Source organism: Cuculus canorus, chromosome 24, assembly GCF_017976375.1.
Source record: "Cuculus canorus isolate bCucCan1 chromosome 24, bCucCan1.pri, whole genome shotgun sequence".
Lineage (NCBI taxonomy): Eukaryota > Metazoa > Chordata > Aves > Cuculiformes > Cuculidae > Cuculus > Cuculus canorus.
In genome coordinates this window covers 2275001-2292959 of record NC_071424.1, presented here as the reverse complement: position 1 = coordinate 2292959, position 17959 = coordinate 2275001, and the positions used below count along the sequence as shown (strand labels likewise).

Below are 17959 nucleotides of genomic sequence, written 5' to 3'. Positions count from 1 at the left end.
CGGTTTCCTCTGCCTTTTAATTGTGCCAAGACCTTGGTCTCGCAGCAGACGGACACTTAAGCAATACTGAATAAAGTCAGACTGAAATAAAACGATGCGTCCAGACATATTTAATGCAAGAAGGTTGGTGTTCAGTGGCACTCAAATAAGAGACTTCAGCACTTCACAAGTTAAGCTCTCGGCTATACTACATCAGCCGGTGCTTTTGGGGAAAAGGCAGCTGCAGGGGATCATTTAAGTCATATCAAGACCTGAGTGAGTGAGCTGTGCTACAGAGAGCTGAAGTGAGGATGATGCCATTATCAGGCCTCAAGATTGCTTTCAGTGCTGAGACCGGGCTACGAGGGTAACCCGTTTCACTCTCCCTTCGCTGTCACTGTATTTAGGGTGAAACAGAGCTGGGGTGGAACAGAAAGAGGAATCTAATACAGGTTCGCTCTTTATTATGGATTTAACTGAGTGCTTTGGCTGCCAGCAGCTCGGACAGTGGTGTCTTTGTAAGCCAAACAGTTCCCAATGCCACTTGTCACCAAAATACTAGAACTGTGCTTAACGCATTCACAAGGAGCCAGGAACAGCCCAAAGTGTTTAAAGAATAAAAGAGTTCCACTGCTGTTCCTCCCAACTAGTTTTACCACTGTTGGCTCAGCCCTGGCCGATTTAGTTACAGCTTAGGCTGCCACACGCTCCCCGAATGGGCGCAATGTGAATGGATAATGGCTATTCCATAAAACCGATGGATGTTATACTTCTGATATTTAATCTAAACAAATACAGGTCTGCTAGGAACATGATCCTCCACACTCTTAACACCATGGCACAACTACCCGTGGATTGCGTGTCGGGGTGAAATAGTAAATGTAAAATTCAAAGCAAGTGCCAAGTTTCACGTTCCTAAGAAAAAAACACGCTTAATGTTGGGGATACACTCAAATTTAGGAGAATCAGAGGGGGAAGCTTGCACACACAGCAATTTCAGGGCAAAGTCAGTCCTGGAGGCTGAAGTCACCCAACAAGCCTTTAAATTTAAATCTGCTTTTGAGAATTGGCAGTTACTACTTTGGGAGGAAAAAAAAGTATCGGGGAGAACAACCAAGCAGGTTACAACATTCTCCAAGAGGCTGCTTTGTTTTGTTTCAAGTGAAACTGGTGAAACTTCATCCCGTGTTAAAACACAGCCCTGAAGCCACTCAAACAGGATCACAGCTTTGCTTCTACAGGTAAGAATCCTCAGATGCTCCTTGCATGGAGCAACGTCCTCGTTCAAGGCAGGAGGCTATTCTACAGCCACCAGCACACTGCAATCCCCAGACAGCTACTCTATAGCCATTTTTCTCCATAAACCAACACCCAGATATTCAAAACAGGATATTTCAGTCCTGGCTGCAGTAAGCACACTTAGAAATCTCCCATCACTGCAACTCACTGACATAAAGACACCGTTTGAATTCACTATCAGACCAACGAGGATATTTATGTTCTGATTTTATTCACAACACAGTAAAGTTCAGAACATTGGAAGCTGCTGCAAGATCTGAAACAGCCGTTAAATTATCAGGGAAAGCTGGAAATAGCAAAAAATAGAGCATCAAAGACATGACAACAGAGTTCCACCATGAAGGAAAATCTATCACCGAGTTGTGTGTTGACCTGTAGAGCAGAATGCTGACACGTGCACCTACGCACGCCGGATAAACCGGAGCGGGACTGACAATATTGTTCGGTATCGAAAACAGAAAGTGCTTTCCATAAAAGTAGACTAATGTCTCAAAGTGCTTTTAGTTTGCCAGTGATTAGAAAACATTCTCTAGAAGTTTTTACACCTATCTTACAGCGATTGGCAGCACGGAGGAAGATGATCTATTTCTAACCCCAGGAAGCTGGCTATTCAAATCTTTGGTCAGCCGTCGTGAGGCTGTATCACTCGCTCGGGAGTATAAAATACCCTCCTCAAGGCTCTCCTCTCTCCCAGCCACTGCTAGCTCCGAGCAGGACCTCGAGATGGGCTGGCACATGCACCCAGCACCCAGAGAAGTGCTTCTGGAGACATTTCACACAGCAGGAGCATCCAATACTCTACTACCACACCCGAATTTACCTTCTCGGTCCCTCCCATCAGGCAAATCAAAGCCAATCTCACTACAGCATTTTGTAAGGACTCTGTGGTTTGGCTTTTAGAGGGGTTTATGCGGATGCGAAGTGGCAAGGGACCCCTCAAGGAAGGCACCGCCGGCACAGCACCGTGACGAGTCGCCGGAGGAAAAGGACTGGAGACTGAGCACATGGAGCAAGGTGCTTCACAGTCATCCATCCGGGCCTCACTGCCTTCTTCCCTGAGGAAGAGCCACCAGCAGGAACACCGACAGTGACCAAAAGGAGCAGGAAAGCCAGGCTTGTGCTCCTGAAGCCGCTCCCTGGAGAAGAGGGCTCAGACCACGGGGCAGAGCTGTGCTCGGCTTGCCGGGACAGGCACTAAAAGCCAGGAGCTTCTTTTTAAGGCATAGTTCATTTGCTCCAGGCTCTTGCAGGCGGTGGGGACGGAAGAGCTCAGGCTCCAGACACCCCAAACTCCAGTTCTACCCCATGGGCCTCACATTCTTACTGTAATTCCCCTACACTGCGCTATACGTTGGCTTGCTCCCACAAGGCACATCTCCCCGCTGGTTTGTCCCCACTCCTAAGCACGTGGGATTTCAACCAACTGAAAAAGAAAAGCAAACCAAAAGCAATCTCTCCAGTAGCGATGCTCTCTAAAGAGAACTAAGAGTGCTTTTTTACTTTCTTACAAGACCTACCAGGGAATAATACAAGGGGGGAATAGGAGAAGAAAAACCATATTTGCTCACGTAACAGGACAGCAGCCGGTCTCCTGCAGTAACCACCCTCCGTAACAGTCCTTTGAGAAGAGTCCAAGTCCCAGGTTCACCCCCACCTTCTCCATCAGTAGATTCAAGCAGTGCATTTGAGGGCTGGGTTGGGATCCTCCTCGGTGCCTGTGGAGGATCCGACCCACCCTGCTCATCCCTTCCCAGCCAGATAAAGGTGGTGGAGCAGCCCTGCAGATGAACCTATCGGTGGCCACTCTGGTAGACGTAGGAGATGGGCTGCCGCGCGCCAGGCCTGACCGTGAAGGTGTTGGTGGGTCCGCTGTACTGCGAGGTGCCATGGGCAGGTCTGGAGGGAAAACAGAGTGAAAAGTCACTAAAAGCCAAGGAAACTCTTTGTTTTCATTCAAAACTTCTTTTTCCCCCCCCTCCCCTCCATCGGAGCAGGAGTTTAACATCGCCTCACGTCTCAACACGGCAAAGAGAGGTGATGGGTGCCAGGGTTATGGCTGGACCATGGGACAGCTGCAACCTGGACCAAGGCGGTGGGACTAGAAGAGCAACGAAGCTGGAGAAGGGGCTGGAGAAAAGTCTTACGAGAAGTGGCTGAGGGACCTGGGGTTGTTTATCCTGGAGAAGAGGGGGCTGAGGGGAGACCTTATTGCTCTTTGCAACTACCTGAAAGGAGGTTGGAGAGAGGAGGGAGCTGGGCTCTTCTCCCCAGTGACAGGACAGGACAAGGGGGAATGGCCTCAAGCTGCGCCAGGGGAGGGTCAGCATGGACATCAGGAAAAAAATTTTCACAGAAAGGGTCACGGGGCACTGTCAGAGGCTGCCCAGGGAGGGGGTGGAGTCCCCATCCCTGGAGGGATTGAAAAGACAGGCGGATGAGGTGCTCAGGGACATGGTTTAGTGGCAGACAGGAGGGGTTGGACACAATGATCCAAGAAGTCTTTTCCAATCTGGTAATTCTATGACTTCTCTTGGTCCAGCCCAGGGTCCAAATCCAAGGAACCCAGAGGACAGGGAAGGGCTCAGCTCAGGAGAACACGCACCTGCTGGCAGACACCACACCGGCGGACGAGAAATCCCCATTCTGCCCCTTGTACTTGGCTTCAGCCCCAGTACTGCTGTAGGTCATGGCTTTCCCAGTAGCATCCAGGGACGTCCGCCTGCCCTGCGCGCTCACGGGGCCGTTCCTGTGGGCAGAGCTGAGGCGGCGGACACCCTCCCCGGTGCCGTAGGACAGGGTGCCGGTGGCCCGAGGCGCTGGGGCTGCCCGGGGGTAGGAGCTGTCAGGCTCAGAGACGTAGAGGCGCTTCTTGATCAGTGGGCGCGGGGTCGGACCGTGGCCAACGTAACCGGCAGAGCTGCTGTAATCTGGGTACTGGGGCGTAAAGTCGCTATTCCTCCTGCTCTTCTCCGAGGGCAGCAGGGCTGGTGGCTCATGGTTGCCCCCATAGCCGTAGCCTCGGCCGTATCCAGGCCACCTGAAGTACCGCGGTGGCTCCGAGTTCCGGCTGTAGTCAGGGAAGCTGGGGCACTTGCGGTTCTCTTCTCGGCTTGGGAAGGACCCTTCAGCCTCTTCCACCTCATTGCTGAATTCGGGGGGTGGGGGTATAATCCCAAAGTCCAGCACCATCTCCCCGTTCTCCTCCTCATCCTCCATGCCGTGGCGGGATGTGCCTAGCCGTGTCGGCTGCCCCAAGTCGAGGAGACCCTGCACCAGGCTGGAGGCAGCAGCTCGCCGGTCGCCGGGGATGCTCGAGGACTGCGCTACGCCCGCTGCCCGTGCATCCCTGCCCTGCTCCGAGGAGCTGGAGAAGGATGGAGGTTTGCTCCATCCTGGCCCTGCTGTACCCACCCCAGGTGGCCGTGGCACCACGATGAAGGAGTAGGGCTTGGATTCATGCCGGTAGAAGCTGGTGGAGGTGGTATCCGAGGAGGCACTGCCAAATTTCAGCGGTAGCTTTGCCCGTGGCACAGCTCCCACCTCCCCACCCTGCCGTCCCCGCTGGGCGCGCTGCCGGGCTGCCAGGAGCAGCGCCATGGGGGAGCCTCGCTCCACCAGCTCGCCCGTCACCGGGTGGATCAGCACCTCGTCCTGCCCCGCTCCCGAGGGACTCAGCGGGCTCCTGGCTGAACTTGTAGGGCAAGGCGGCTCGGTTGTGCTTGTGGGGCAGGGTGGTTCAGCCGAGCTTGTGGGACAGGGCGGCTCGGCCAAGCTGGCCCCAGCCCGATGTACTTTGTACTGGAAGATGGACGCATCCGGCTGCGGTGCTGGGCTCTGTGCGGGAGAAACCGGGGGCGAGGGGCAGGTGGGAGCAGGGGGCTTCTCTGCTGGTTCCTGAGGTGGGTCTGGGGGGCTCATATTGCTCTCGGGGGACTCTGGAGCAGGGGTTGAGGTCTCTGTAGCCTTGCTAGTGGCGGGAGCAGGATGGTCCTCATGCCCTGCTTCATCCTTCTCTGCTGCAGCCACTGGTGCTGGGAGAGGGCTTGGGGCTGGTTTTGGCATCACTGAGTCATCTGGGTCAGGGGGGCTCTTCCTCGCGTCAGGGGGGCTCTTCCTCACGTCAGGGGGGCTCTTCCTCACCCGTGGGGTGCTGCTGCCATCCTTGGTGCCCTGCTTCTGTCCACTGAGCACCGGAGCAGGTTTCCCTTCTTTCTTCAGGGACAGCACAGCCTCCAGCTCATTCCTTATCTCCATCACGCTGCGGGTCTGCGTGGTGGCGTTGCTGTCTGGAGCGGGGAGCGCCGTGCTGGGAGAGCCCCCCTTGGCACTGGGGGCTCCGCTGGGCACCTCCTTCTTCTCACTCTTCCCTCCTGTAAGTGACTGTGCATCCTTCCCGGCAGGTCTAGCCAGTTGGGGTCCGTTGAGCCTGGGCTCGTGGCTGATGGTGTGTTCGGCAGTGCCGGACACGGGCCGGGGAGCCGCTGGCTTCTCCGTTGGCCTCTCATCCCTCCGTGGGGAACGCAGGAGGGCTGAGAGCTCATCCCGCAGCTTGTTCAGGTTGCTGGCGTCCTTCCAGTCATCCTCGCACATTGGGTAGTCCGGAGGGGGCAGGTCCAGGTCGTTTGCAGAGAAAGATTCAGACGTTGGAGGAGAGTCTCTCTCAGCTGGTTTTGGCGGTGGAACCTTCTCTGGCTCAGATGCTGGCAGCGGGGACCGGCGACCGGCAGGATTTGTCCCCTGGCCAAGCCCTGGACCAGGCTTGGGGCTTAGCGGTGGGGGTGTGGGCACAGCCGGCTTCGCGGTGGTTTGTCTCAGCACGGAATTCCTTTGCTCGGCTTCTCCTCCTGCGTAAGCCTTGGCTGCGGGTCTGATGGTGAAGCAGGGTGGGAGAGGCGGCCGGGCGTGAGGCTGCCGGGCGAAGGGCTCCTGCCGGCTGGGCTGGCTCTCCTGCACGGGGATGGAGGACGAGCGGGCTGGGGCTGGCGGGGGCACCTTGAAGGACCTGGGGAAGGTGAGGTGGGGCTCAGGGCACTGCTTGGGCTGCACGCTTTCCTTCGGGCTGGGGTCAGCCGGCACAGTCTCAGCAGGGCAGAGCGGCCCCTCGGCATCTGCTTGCCTCGTGTTCAACATCGTCTCAGACTTCCACTTGGAGATGCCGGTGGTGAAGGGTGCCAGGGTACGGCTGGGCTGCAAGGCACCTGGTGGGGCTGGTGGGATGAAGTCTGGAGGAGCCGGTGTGCTGGGGGAGGACAGAGCAGAGCCCGGAGGTGGTGGAGGTGCCACAGCGGGAGGTGGCGGCACCATCTCAGGCGGTGGCGGCACCACCTCAGGCGGTGGTGGTGGTGGCGGCAGCATTTCGGGTGGTGGAGGGGCTGGCGAGGCTGGAGGTGGTGGCGCAGGCGCTGGCGTCGTTGGAGGGGGTGGTGGAGGCACCGATGGTGGTGGAGGGATGTCTTCATCCAGGTCATTCTCCTCAAGAGCCTGCGGGCGCAGGTCCCCCACCGAGCTGTACATTCGGTGGTTCCCATTGATCTGGGAGCCAGAGCCTGCAAGGAAGAACGAGAAGACCATGGTGTGAGCATCTTCTCCATCCGCACGGTGACAGCCAGCATCGCCCCTGGCCAGCGAGTCTAGGAAGCCAGGTTTTTAAAGCGTGCTGACCCGTAACAGCCACTATGCCTCACCCCTCAGAAAGGAATTAATTTCCAATGACTTAAGTAATTAATAGCAGACTCTTTTAGCATGAAAATCTCATGATCAGGCTGTCTGCTCCAGAGCTCTGTACACGCATGCTTCCCTCCCCGAGGGCACTGCTGAGCATTTAAGGCACTCAGCACCATCCAGGGCTCAACCAAGAAGATCCCTTACCAAGAGCTGCTTTTTCCTCAAAGCCCTCTGGCACCGATGGCGTTGGCACAGGCACCCCGTGTGACTCCTGGGCATTCTGCAATAGGTGAGAACACAGAGCTCTTAGTTACAGGTCTTAGGAGGAGTGGCTGAGGGCTCTGGGGCTGTTTAGTCTGGAGAAGAAGAGGCTGAGGGGAGACCTCATCACTCCCTGCAGCTCCCAGAAAGGAGGTTGTGGTGAGGTGGGTGCTGGGCTCTTCTCCCCAGTAAAGAAGTGATGGGATGAGAGGAAATGGCCTCAAGCTGTGCCAGAGTGGATGTTAGGAACACATTCTTCACTGAAAAGCACTGGCAGAGGCTTCCCAGGGCAGTGGTTGAGTCCTCACGCCCAGAGGTGTTGAAAAGCCCAGCAGACGAGGTGCTCAGGGATGGTTTAGTAGTGGACAGGAATGGTTGGACTCTATGATCTCAAAGGTCTTTTCCTACCCAATGATTCTATGATTCTACGTTTTACACCCAGGGTATCAGAGCAAAGCACCGTCAGCAGGTCCTAACCTGGACAGATGTCAATTTGTCTGTGCAAACAGGAACCTGATGGGATCCAGGGCTATTTATGAGACACAGAGGTTCCTGTGGTTGATGGGGTTCAAGAGGATGAGTAAAGAGATCAAGACTGCACAAACCCTGGGCACAGCTTCCCTGTGCTAGTCAGGGGCTGGAGAGGAGCACGGCTGTTTCACACCCAAGCTTCGTGCTCCCCTGCCCACCACCAGCACCGTTAGCTTCTCACCATTCACGTACCAACCACATTCAATCACTCCCGAGGGGCTGGTGGGTTTTGCTCTCCAGCAAGCGCTGCCAGCTCATGCCGCAGTCACAAAGTGACGTCGCAGACAAGATTCCAGCTCTTTGGGAAACCGGCACCAGCATCTCTGAACACTCCGGGGAAAGCGGCTACCTGTGTGGTTTGTGTTTCACTCTCAATTACTCCCTTTGCGTTCACGCTGACAACTCAGCAGCGCGTTTAGCTGGTCCAGGACTGTGCAGCTCAGCAGCCTACACTTTTGTGAGGATGCTCACAGCCAGGACACTTTGGATAATTACAGCCACCCACCCTGAGATATTCCTGGCCTGCTGATTCACCTGGAATGCTGACCAGGGCTCCTACGCCCGCCGGCAGCAGAAAGCTTCTCCTTCCCACTAGTGACTCACCAGCAAGATTGCTCGGCAGAGGGACCAGAGCCACAAAACGCACACGAACGCACCCGTATCCAAAAGACAAACTGCTGCTGAACCAGGCTGTCAGCACAGACTGAGGCAAGGGGCTGGGCTTTGATGGAAATAACGCTCTATGGGTAGCAGAAGCTCGCAGACCCCACGGGCAGCAGCCAGTTCCCAGGCTCTGGGGTCTCCCCGTTGCGCTCCTGCTCACCCCAGGCAGCTGTGAACATCTCATCTTGCAAAGGGAATGTTATCCTGCCCTCCGTCTGCGCCCTGGTATGCTGCACATAAAAGCCTAGAGAACGCCTGAGCCCCTGCCCTTTGCCTTTCCCTGGCATTAACGCTATTTTTACAAGAGATTCCAAAGTCTCTTCGTTCAAAGATCAAGCTGGGTTTATCCCGCCAGCCCTACCCAGGGCTCGGGCAGCACATGAACATTACGCACTGCCCTGGGCCTGGGGAGATCGGGAGCTGCTGCGCAAAGCTGACTTTAACGGCAGCAGCCTGGGCTCCTTCCGACGAGTCCTGGGATCCCTCCGCCTTGTGAAAATGATAAGAAAATAGACACGCTTTGCTCGCCTGCAGGTGGCCAAAGGTCCTCTATAACCACAAGGGCACAAGCCAGGTATTGGAAAGCCAGGAGAGAGTGAGTGGGAGTTCACAGTCATAGAATCATGGAACGGTTTGAGTTGGAACGGACCTTAAAGATCATCCAGTTCCATGGGCAGGGACACTCCTCACTGGATCAGGAGCTCCAAGCCCCATCCAACCTGGCCATGAACCCCTCCAGGGATGGGGCAGCCACCACTGCTCTGGGCAACCTGGGCCAGGGCCTCCCCACCCTCACAGCAAAACATTTCTTCCCAAGATCTCATCTCAATCTTCCCTCTTTCAGCTGAAAACCGTTCCCTTCATCCTCTTCCTGCACCCCCTGAGCCAGAGCCCCTCTGCAGCTTCCCTGGCGCCCCTTTCAGTACTGGAAGCTGCTCTAAGGTCTACTCAGAGCCTTCTCTTCCTTCTCCAGGGCTGAACAACCCAGACTCTCTCAGTCCTGGGATTGCATAACTGCCTTGTGCTGATGGAGAAGCCAAGTTCTGCAGAGGCGCTAGGACAGATCTCTTAGCTGCAAAACATCAGCCTAGGTGAGTTGTAGAGCCTTATCTAAGACCTCTTTACTGGTCCCAAAGACACAGCACAATGCTGAAGTAAGATCCTAACTTGAGCTGAAAGCCAGAGAGCAGACAAAAAGCCAATAGAGGCACTTCATGAGCCAATAATGAAACTGCAGAGCGATGAGATACCAAAACCCACCAAGAACAAACAGCCAGCAGTGCCCATTTCCTATGGAAATCCATCGCTGCCAGGCTCAGGAGCACATTGAGGATCTGTGCTCACTTACAGGGAAAGAAAGATGTCTGGAAATGAATTAAAAATAACACATGCATCACATGTTTTGATAGGAGTAGAAAGGGAGGGCAGTCGGAAGAGATCTATGCAAAGCTGGAGGAAATGGTGTTCACATTTCACGAATTCTGGACCTGACATTTCGACAAGACCTGAAAACTGGGCGAGCCTGTTCCACACCAAGAATTACTGTGGCAGTTTGCTAATGCTCAGCATCTCGCCCCAAACCCACCCATCCTCACGTCATGAGCTGGCTTCTGAAATGGAAAGCATCTCCAGCACGCTGCCAGTCTCCCGAGCTTTCTGACTGGAAAGAGTGGTTCCCCGTGCTGTGTTTGCTAGGGGTGTGCCCAGCCCAGCACACCTCCAGCTGATTCAGAACAGGCTGCTGCGCTCTGGGTGGTGCCAGGAACCTGCCTTTCCAGTTTGTGGTACTTCCACCAGGTTTATGTACGCTGAGGATCCCATTGGGACCAGCTTTCACTGTAACCACCAGGAATCGCTTTTCAGTGCTGGAACAGAGTTTGGTATCATAGAATGTGCTGAGTTGGAAGAGACCTACAAGGATCATCAAGTCCAACTCCTGTCCAGAGGAGGGGAGCATGCTTGTCCTCATAGTCCCCAGCTGTCCTGGTCTTTCGGGAGCCTGTGCTTTCCACTCATTAAATGAACTAGGTTTAAGGCTGCGTGTTACAAAAAAACACAGCAAAACACAACTGCTTGGCATCCTGAGGCCTCAGAGAGGCCAAGGGTTTCTGCGAATGTGAACAGCTACACCCAAACTTGTTCTGAAGCAGAGCTAGGGTAGTTTGGTGGTTAACTAAAGGAATTTTAGGTAAATTCCCCAAAGAAGCCATCGCTGCCCCATCCCTGGAGGTGTCCAAGGCCAGGTTGGATGAGGCTTGGAGCCCCTGACCCAGTGGGAGGTGCCCCTGCCCATGGCAGGGGTGGAACTGGATGGGATTTGGGGTACCTTCCAACCCCAACCATTCTGCGATTCTAATTTATCCTCCCGGGACGCCAAGGCTCTGTGGCACCTGCAGTGCCTGGGGAGGGCAGGGGGCCGTGGTGGTACCCAAGCAGCTGGCAGTGAAGCTTCCTCTCCTGCAATTCCTGTTTTGACTCAGCCTGGGATTCCAGGTGGCTCAGGGTGAAGGAAGCTGCTCCGTGCGGGCAGAGGTGCCAGGCACACGAAGCCCCGCAAGGGCGGCTGCTGGGCAGGGTGTGGGCATCCTCCTGACTCACAGCTTCGCAGGCGGCTGCTTCTCAGCCTCCCCCCGCACAGAGGAGCTTGGGGGGTGTGGTGGAAAGAAAGGGTTAAGGCGGGAGCTGCAGAACAGCCCAATGCAAGTATGCATGCGGCAGCAGGAGTGTCTGTGCTAAATCACATCATCATCAAACCTAATCAAAATAATGCAAATACCCAACACAGACTGGTCCTTAAAAAACGTTGCTTATTCCTGCTCATTTCTTCGATGAAACCTGTTACTCTTGGAAGAGAAACATGGGAGAGGGACCCTCACAGGGGCAACGGAGGGGGAAAAAAAGCCCTGCGAGTAACAGGAAAGCACCATGGCTGGGGTGAGAGCCCTCCGCAGTTATCCCAGGCACATTTGTGCTGTTTATTCCTCTACCACACACTCTTAGAATCACAGAATCATTAAGGTTGGAAAAGATCTCTAACATCATCCAGTACAATCACCAGCCCAGTCCCACCGTGCCTACTAAACCATGTCCCAAAGTGCCATGGCCACACAATTTTTGAACCCCTCCAGGGATGGAGACTCCACCACCTCTACTAGTAAAGCATATGAAAGCTCTAAAAAGATGCAAAAGACCAGTTGCACCCTAAAAACCTGAGGATAAGGGTGCCAGCTGTGGTCGCACACCCAAGTCTGTGTGAACAAAGCAGAGTTTCCCCGGCACCCATCCTACAGTTACTTGACTCGGAGCCCAAGTGAGAACTTTCACTTGCTGTGATCTTTTGGAAGGCATCACAGAGGGCACAACCCTTTTGTAGAACCCATGTAATCCCATAACCTCCTAATTACGCTCTCAAATAGATATATAAACTCCCTCCCCAGCTGTCCTCCAGATGACACCTGTACAACCCCATTAACTCCTAATTGCACCCAGGAGACAGCAGACCAGCCCATTTTCTGCTTTTGGCAACGGCTACTCTAAACAAAGAGGATTTAAAGGAAAAAACATCTCTGGCATTCAGATTTTTGTCAGGATCGAGGGCTTCTAAGTGTTTTGCTGCCTTCACCGACCTGCGTGCATCACTTCAGATTTAGCTCTTGCCATCTCCAAGCGATTTCTGAGCAATCACACGCTTCACTGTACCCTTTAGGGGATGAGGGCGTTGGGAAGGTGGGATACGTGGGGGAGGAAAGCTTGCTCAGCACCTGTGGCTCCTTGGAGCCAAGGAGCATGTGTGGCTTCCGGAGCTGGGATAAAGCCACCTCTGGCCGCACTGGCATTCACTGCTCCAGTCCCCGCAGCGGCAGCTCTGCAGGGAACAGTTTCCCTCACTGGAGAATCAGCCTGCCTGCTGCATCACCTCCTCCTTCCTCTGCTGTCAGGACAGCTTTGCTATCACTCTCTCCAGCAACTGGCCTGATCCAGAGGGAGATACCACCACTATCGGTTAGAAAAACGCAGCGCAAGCCAGATCTATCATCTACAGGCTCAGCAAATGTTTTAATTGAAAATACAAGTCTGACGATGCTTGTGTCTCTCGCCCAAGTATCTCGCCTATGTCCAACACAACCTTGTACTCAAATCACCTCCTAATCCCTTCTATCCAGTGTTATTATAGAGTGGTTTGGCTTTTCATTTATTTTCTCCCCTGGGGTGGAGGGCGAGAGCAGCAGCCAGCCCAGCTGGTTCTGGGCACCAGTAACTCGTGCTGCAGTAATGAATCCCAGCGGCGAGGCGGATACTCACAAGGGGTAAGAAAGTCAGGAGCGGCCGGACTCTCGGACGAGGTTTAAGTGTTGCTGTGCCAGAGTCAGTTGTTGTCCCAAAGCGATTGTCCCCATAGTACACTTCAATCACCTCACCTGAGGGGAAGAGAAGACCGTTAGCAGCAGCACGGGCTTTGAGGCAACAGGAAAAACAACACTGGACACCACTTAATGTTAAAAAGCGCTGTGAAGAATTTGCTGTATCAGCTCCCAGGAACGGGCAAATCCCTTCAGATTGAGGGTGTTTTGGAGCTGAGCTGAGAGGAGGAGAAAGGTCCTAGGTGAGCAGGACCCTGCGAAGGTGCCGGAAGACCTGACACACTCCTTCACCCTTCCCAGAACTTCAGATGCTCGAGTTTAAAGAGCAGAGTCCTCAAGTCTTTTCTGAGAGTCTAGTTTCTAACAGTAGCCAACATAAATTTACCTAAGGACCATCAAAAGTTAGCGCAAGCACTCAATTCACTCCCCACCCAGATTATATTTAGAGAAGGAAAATGCTTCAGGAGCAGCTGGATCATCTCTTTGGAGCACCGCAAGGCCCTGACACTCAAGAGAGCAGGAGCAGGTCCAGGGCTGGTGCCTACAGAGGTGACCAAACCCACCTCGTAAGCTCAGGCCCGATGTGATCTTGGCTGGAATCAAGGGGAGAGGCAGCTGCAGGGTCTGACCACCAACCACGCCAGCTGCAGGGGAACCCCTGCCTTCCCGCTGCCCGCTGTGGGCAGAGCGGCTGCACCAAAGCCCAGAGCTCCTCAGAGGTTCTCCACGCAGCTCCATCAGGACACCAGGTCCCTGTAGGGCAGAGGGCCAGCAGAGGTGTCCCTGCCCGCCTGCTGGTCTGTGCCGAGCAGGACCAGGGCGAACGCAGGGAAATGCTCGCTGCATCACTGGGACCCAGGGATGGAAACAGGACACGTGAGGGCTTCCCAGGGAGGTTCTGCCCTCCACTTTTTGCTGCCGAGGGCTGAAGGCAGCAGGAGGGAGGACCCGCAGCTGCTCTCCCTGCGGTGGATGGATGCCTGCACCATCCTCTGCTCACTGCTGGAGCAATTTGTTTCTGACCCCAATGTAGCTGGCACTGGAGGACAAATCGCGCTTGCCACAATGCTTTCACACTTCAGCCTGGCTTACAGAGAAAGGCTCTGCACATCTTCCCATGAAATCCTCCTATGAATGGAGAGGCTGTGGCAGAAAGCAGTCAGCGACCCCAGTGTTAGAAGAAGAAGTCACCAGTTCCCAGCCCCACGCATTAGTTCCTGGTTCCCAGCCCTGTGCTTCTACCTTGAACCACACCTTTTGGGCCAGTTTATTTCTGACAGCGAATAAAGCTCATAAAATTAGTTTAATTATGGTCTTTGTGTCTGATTAACAGCAGGAATTAACAAGCAGAAGAAGCACTGAGGCATGTAAACCCCACCTTGGCTGGGAGGAGATACACAAATACTTGGTAGCCAAGGAGACCAACATTAAAGAAAATGGGAAGTTTGAGGAAGTAGAGGGAAGCGAGCGAAGCGATTGTGATCAGAAAGAAAACTGCAGGAGGGTTCCCACCTAAGAGATGTCAATAGTGGTTTCAGGGAGAAGGAAAAGCAAACAACCTCCCCCCCAGCCCAAAACACAAACACCAAGAAGTAAACAGCTTCCCTGCTAAAAAAGTTGGAAAACAGTCCTCAGTTCCAACCCCAGGCTGAAGTGTGGAGCACAGATGCAGTTTCTGTCAAGTATCGTCCAGCAATTAAAAGCCGAGGAGCGGCAGAGGGAATGCTGTGTAGGCTTTGTACGCAGGCAGAGGGGCTGGGCTGTGTTTCTAAGCCTCTGAAAGCCACAGGCAGCGCTCGCTGAAGAGCTGCCTGTCCAAGGAGTCTCCTGCACCACTGTCCCTGGCCAAAACCATGCAAATAACCAGCTGCTGCCACAGCCCCAACCGCTGTCCCTGCTCCCTCACAGCCCCACGTTAGCCCAAGGCACAGCCTGTGCCCTCCACGTGCTGCTGGACTCAGCACGTGCAGGTGGAACCACCGACCAGGGCCTCTGACCCATCACTGAGTGTCATGGCATGTAGTTGTGGCTGTCACCAAGTCTTTGCCCTCCTTGGATGGGGAGAGATGAGCCAAGAAGCTCCCAAGGAGTTCGCTGAGTTCAGTGAAAAAATAAGTGGAGAGCAAACACTCGTGTGTGCTCTCACAGAAGACAAATACTTGGATGAACACCTGGAATGAAGAACCTGGCCACGCCAGGGACTCGGTAGGAGCTCCCTCAGCCTCTGCTGAAGTGATGGGTTTGCAGGCAGATGAATTCCGCACAACATTAAGATGTGCCAGAGTCCTGCAAGCCTGTGGGTTTGTCCTTTCTCCCACCGCTACACCCAAAGTTACCCTGTGATAGACGCAGGAGCATCCATCTTCCTATCACTCTCCTTAGAGTTGGTCACAACTTCCTCTCCCTTATCCCAAACTTCTGCCTCTACAAGGGATTCTTTACCAAAAGGACGTTTTCTCCAGCTTTCAAAACACTTGTCAGCCTGCAATCAGTTAGGGTGGTCCTGCCAACAACAGTTCCACCCTTCTCTGCCTGTGCGGGGCCTGAGGAGGTGCCGCTGGAGCCCCCGAGGACAGCACAGATCCCACACATAACTATTATTTTTGCATAACCTCTTGGGTGACCCCACACTCGGCAAGTAAGCAACACGGATTGAGGCCAATGTAACATCCGAGTTTGGATCCAGACAGCTTTGTGGAGCAGGGATAGAGTAGTTCAGAGACTTGAAACGAGGAGCTTTTTATATTAAACAAGACACCCGGTAAACTCAGTGAGAAACCGGACTGAAGATCACAAGGTCTTTGATCCTAGATTACTAAGCATTGCTAGCCTGAATGCATTTAATTAAAGTAAAATGAAGTGCTTGTAGTTGTGTTTTCTTTGCTAGATAAACAGGACTTGCCTGCTAAGAGCCTGTCACTGGTAAGACCTGTGCTCTGCCGCCTTCGTTTCCTGGAAGGAGGGATCAGGAAACCCGCTTTCGGAGGCTGTCGGAAGCAGCTGGCCCTGGCTACACACTTTGGCCACTTTTTGACATCCAGCGTGTCCCGGAGACCTTTGGGTCCACTCAGCCATGGGAAATACAACAAGCAATCTGCAACCTATGTAATGGAACTTCTTCCTCCTTCGGGGTTGCATCACCTGGAGTGGGCGAAGCAGGTTTGACGCTGGGGTATCCACAGCTCACAGCGAGGAGGCAGCATCCGTCGCTGCGTTCAGGAATCTCTGAGTCAGTGACAGGCAAACCTACACCCATTCCACGTTGCCTAACTTGTGTTTACTTTGTGTGAAAAAACTAAGGTGGGGATTAGCAGGAGCTGTGGACTCCCCCTGGCAGCGGCGACGGCGTGGAGCTACGCAGCGAGGATTCCACAAACAGGGGATGGGGCTGCGCTTGGGAAGAGCTTGGCACCACGGAAATCAAGGGACAATGAAATCCACCCCTTGCGAGGACCCACATCTCACTCCCCACATAGTCCCTCAGCTTCAGGGTGTCACCCAACCCTACACAAATTACATTAACGACATAAATGCCAGCAGGAGGGAGTGAACAGCTCTGATTTACGCTCAGATTTCAAGGATTCCTGGCTTTTTCTCTGCAGGCTGAGCTGCAGAGCAGTTCCCCACACCTGAAAGGAATCCCTTTGCCCCTCAATCACAGCCACAGAAATCAGGCTGGGAATAAGCAGACACAGCCACTTTTTTTGTTGTTGTTTTTTAAATCCAAACCACATCAGAGGGAAGCGTGAATCCTCCATGGGGTTTACAACAGTTAGAAATCAGCAATTTTCCTTTTGTGTTGAAGAGTTACACGAAACCGTCTGTCACATTTTCATTTTATCTTAGCCCCCTCTGCTCGGCCCACGGGGTGTAACCACCTCATGATGGACACTGCTCTGCATCACACAGCTCAGCAAGCAATGTTTAAGCTTGAAAGCGTTTATTGGAAACTTACGGCCACCAAACTTCACCCATAAACTGCTATCTGTTATCCGCCTGGCTCCAGCTCTATTAATTTGGTTCCCTCCTACACGAGCCTCCAGGGCACGGGATTGCAATTTAAACCATGAAGAAATACAAATAAATCCTGTGGAATATGTAATCATAGAACCATAGAATGGTTTGGGGTGGAAGGAAACTCAAAGCCCATCCAGTCCCACCCTGTGCTATGGGCAGGGACACCTCCCACTGGCTCAGGGGCTCCAAACCCCATCCAGCCTGGCCTGGAACCCCTCCAGGGATGGGGCACCACCACTGCTCTGGGCAACCTGGGCCAGGGCCTCACCACCCTCATCTTGAGGAATTTCTCCCTAATATTCAGTGTAAATCTCTCTCCTTCCAGTTTAAAGCCATTCCTATGCTCCATGGCCTTGTAAGAAGCCCCTCCTCAGCTTTCCTGGAGCCCCTATCAGCACTGGAAGCTGCTCTGAGGTCTCCCCAGAGCCTTCTCTCCTCCAGACTGAACAACCCCAACTCTCTACAAGTTCTCCCGGGATCCTTTTGGAACCCCCAACTTCCTCCACGCACAAAGTCCTCCAAGAAACACCTTTACAAGCAAATACCGAAAACCTGGGAAGGAGCGGAGCGTGCACAGCATGGGAAAGAGCTCCTGGAAACACATAAAACCCATTCACCAACTATTTCTCAGCTCGCTCGGGTCAAGCTCAGGGTCCCGGAGGGCCTGGGGAGCCTCAGGGAGCCCCGAAGCGGCTCAGGGGCTGCTTTAGGGCTGGGAACCCGCAGGTTTAAAGCTTCCCTCGTGTCCCCCAGCTCCTCCCGGGGGTCCCAGCCCTGAGGGGAGCGCTGCTCCCCATCCCCGAGCGACCCCAAAAAGGGGAGGATGGAAGGGGGAGATACCGACCGGTGCCCCCCGCGCTGTCCGAGGACACCTCCTGCGAGAAGATCCAGGGCGGGTTGGTAGCGAAGAGGGAGGAGGAGGATGAGGAGGACGAAGAAGCGGTGGGGCTGGCGTGCCGCTTGCCGAAGAGGCGGCTGAAAGTGCCCTGTACCGAGTGATGCTTCTTCATGGCGGCCGAGCCCGAGCGCTGCCCGCCGCGCTCCCACCGGGCAGCCCCGCCGCGCCGGGGCCGCGGGGCCGCCTCGGAGCTGCACCTGGGGACACGCCCCCACAGGTAGCCACGCCCACAAGCAGGTAGCCACACCTCCAATGAGGTAGCCACGCCCTTTAGCCTGCGTGGCCA

At 54.4% G+C, this 17959-nt stretch overlaps 1 protein-coding gene across 1 annotated transcript; it reads right to left on the bottom strand.

Annotated features, from left to right (window-relative positions):
* Window positions 1–119: 119 nt before the first annotated feature.
* On the bottom strand, window positions 120–17898 carry C24H6orf132 (chromosome 24 C6orf132 homolog). The gene is made up of 5 exons (XM_054087260.1): window positions 17620–17898; window positions 12700–12815; window positions 7147–7222; window positions 3881–6824; window positions 120–3174 (listed from the first exon to the last, which is right to left on the bottom strand). Exons 1-5 carry the CDS (start codon window positions 17783–17785, stop codon window positions 3069–3071), a joined length of 3408 nt encoding a protein of 1135 aa, XP_053943235.1. The 5' UTR covers window positions 17786–17898; the 3' UTR covers window positions 120–3068.
* Between the last annotated feature and the right edge of the window lie 61 nt (window positions 17899–17959).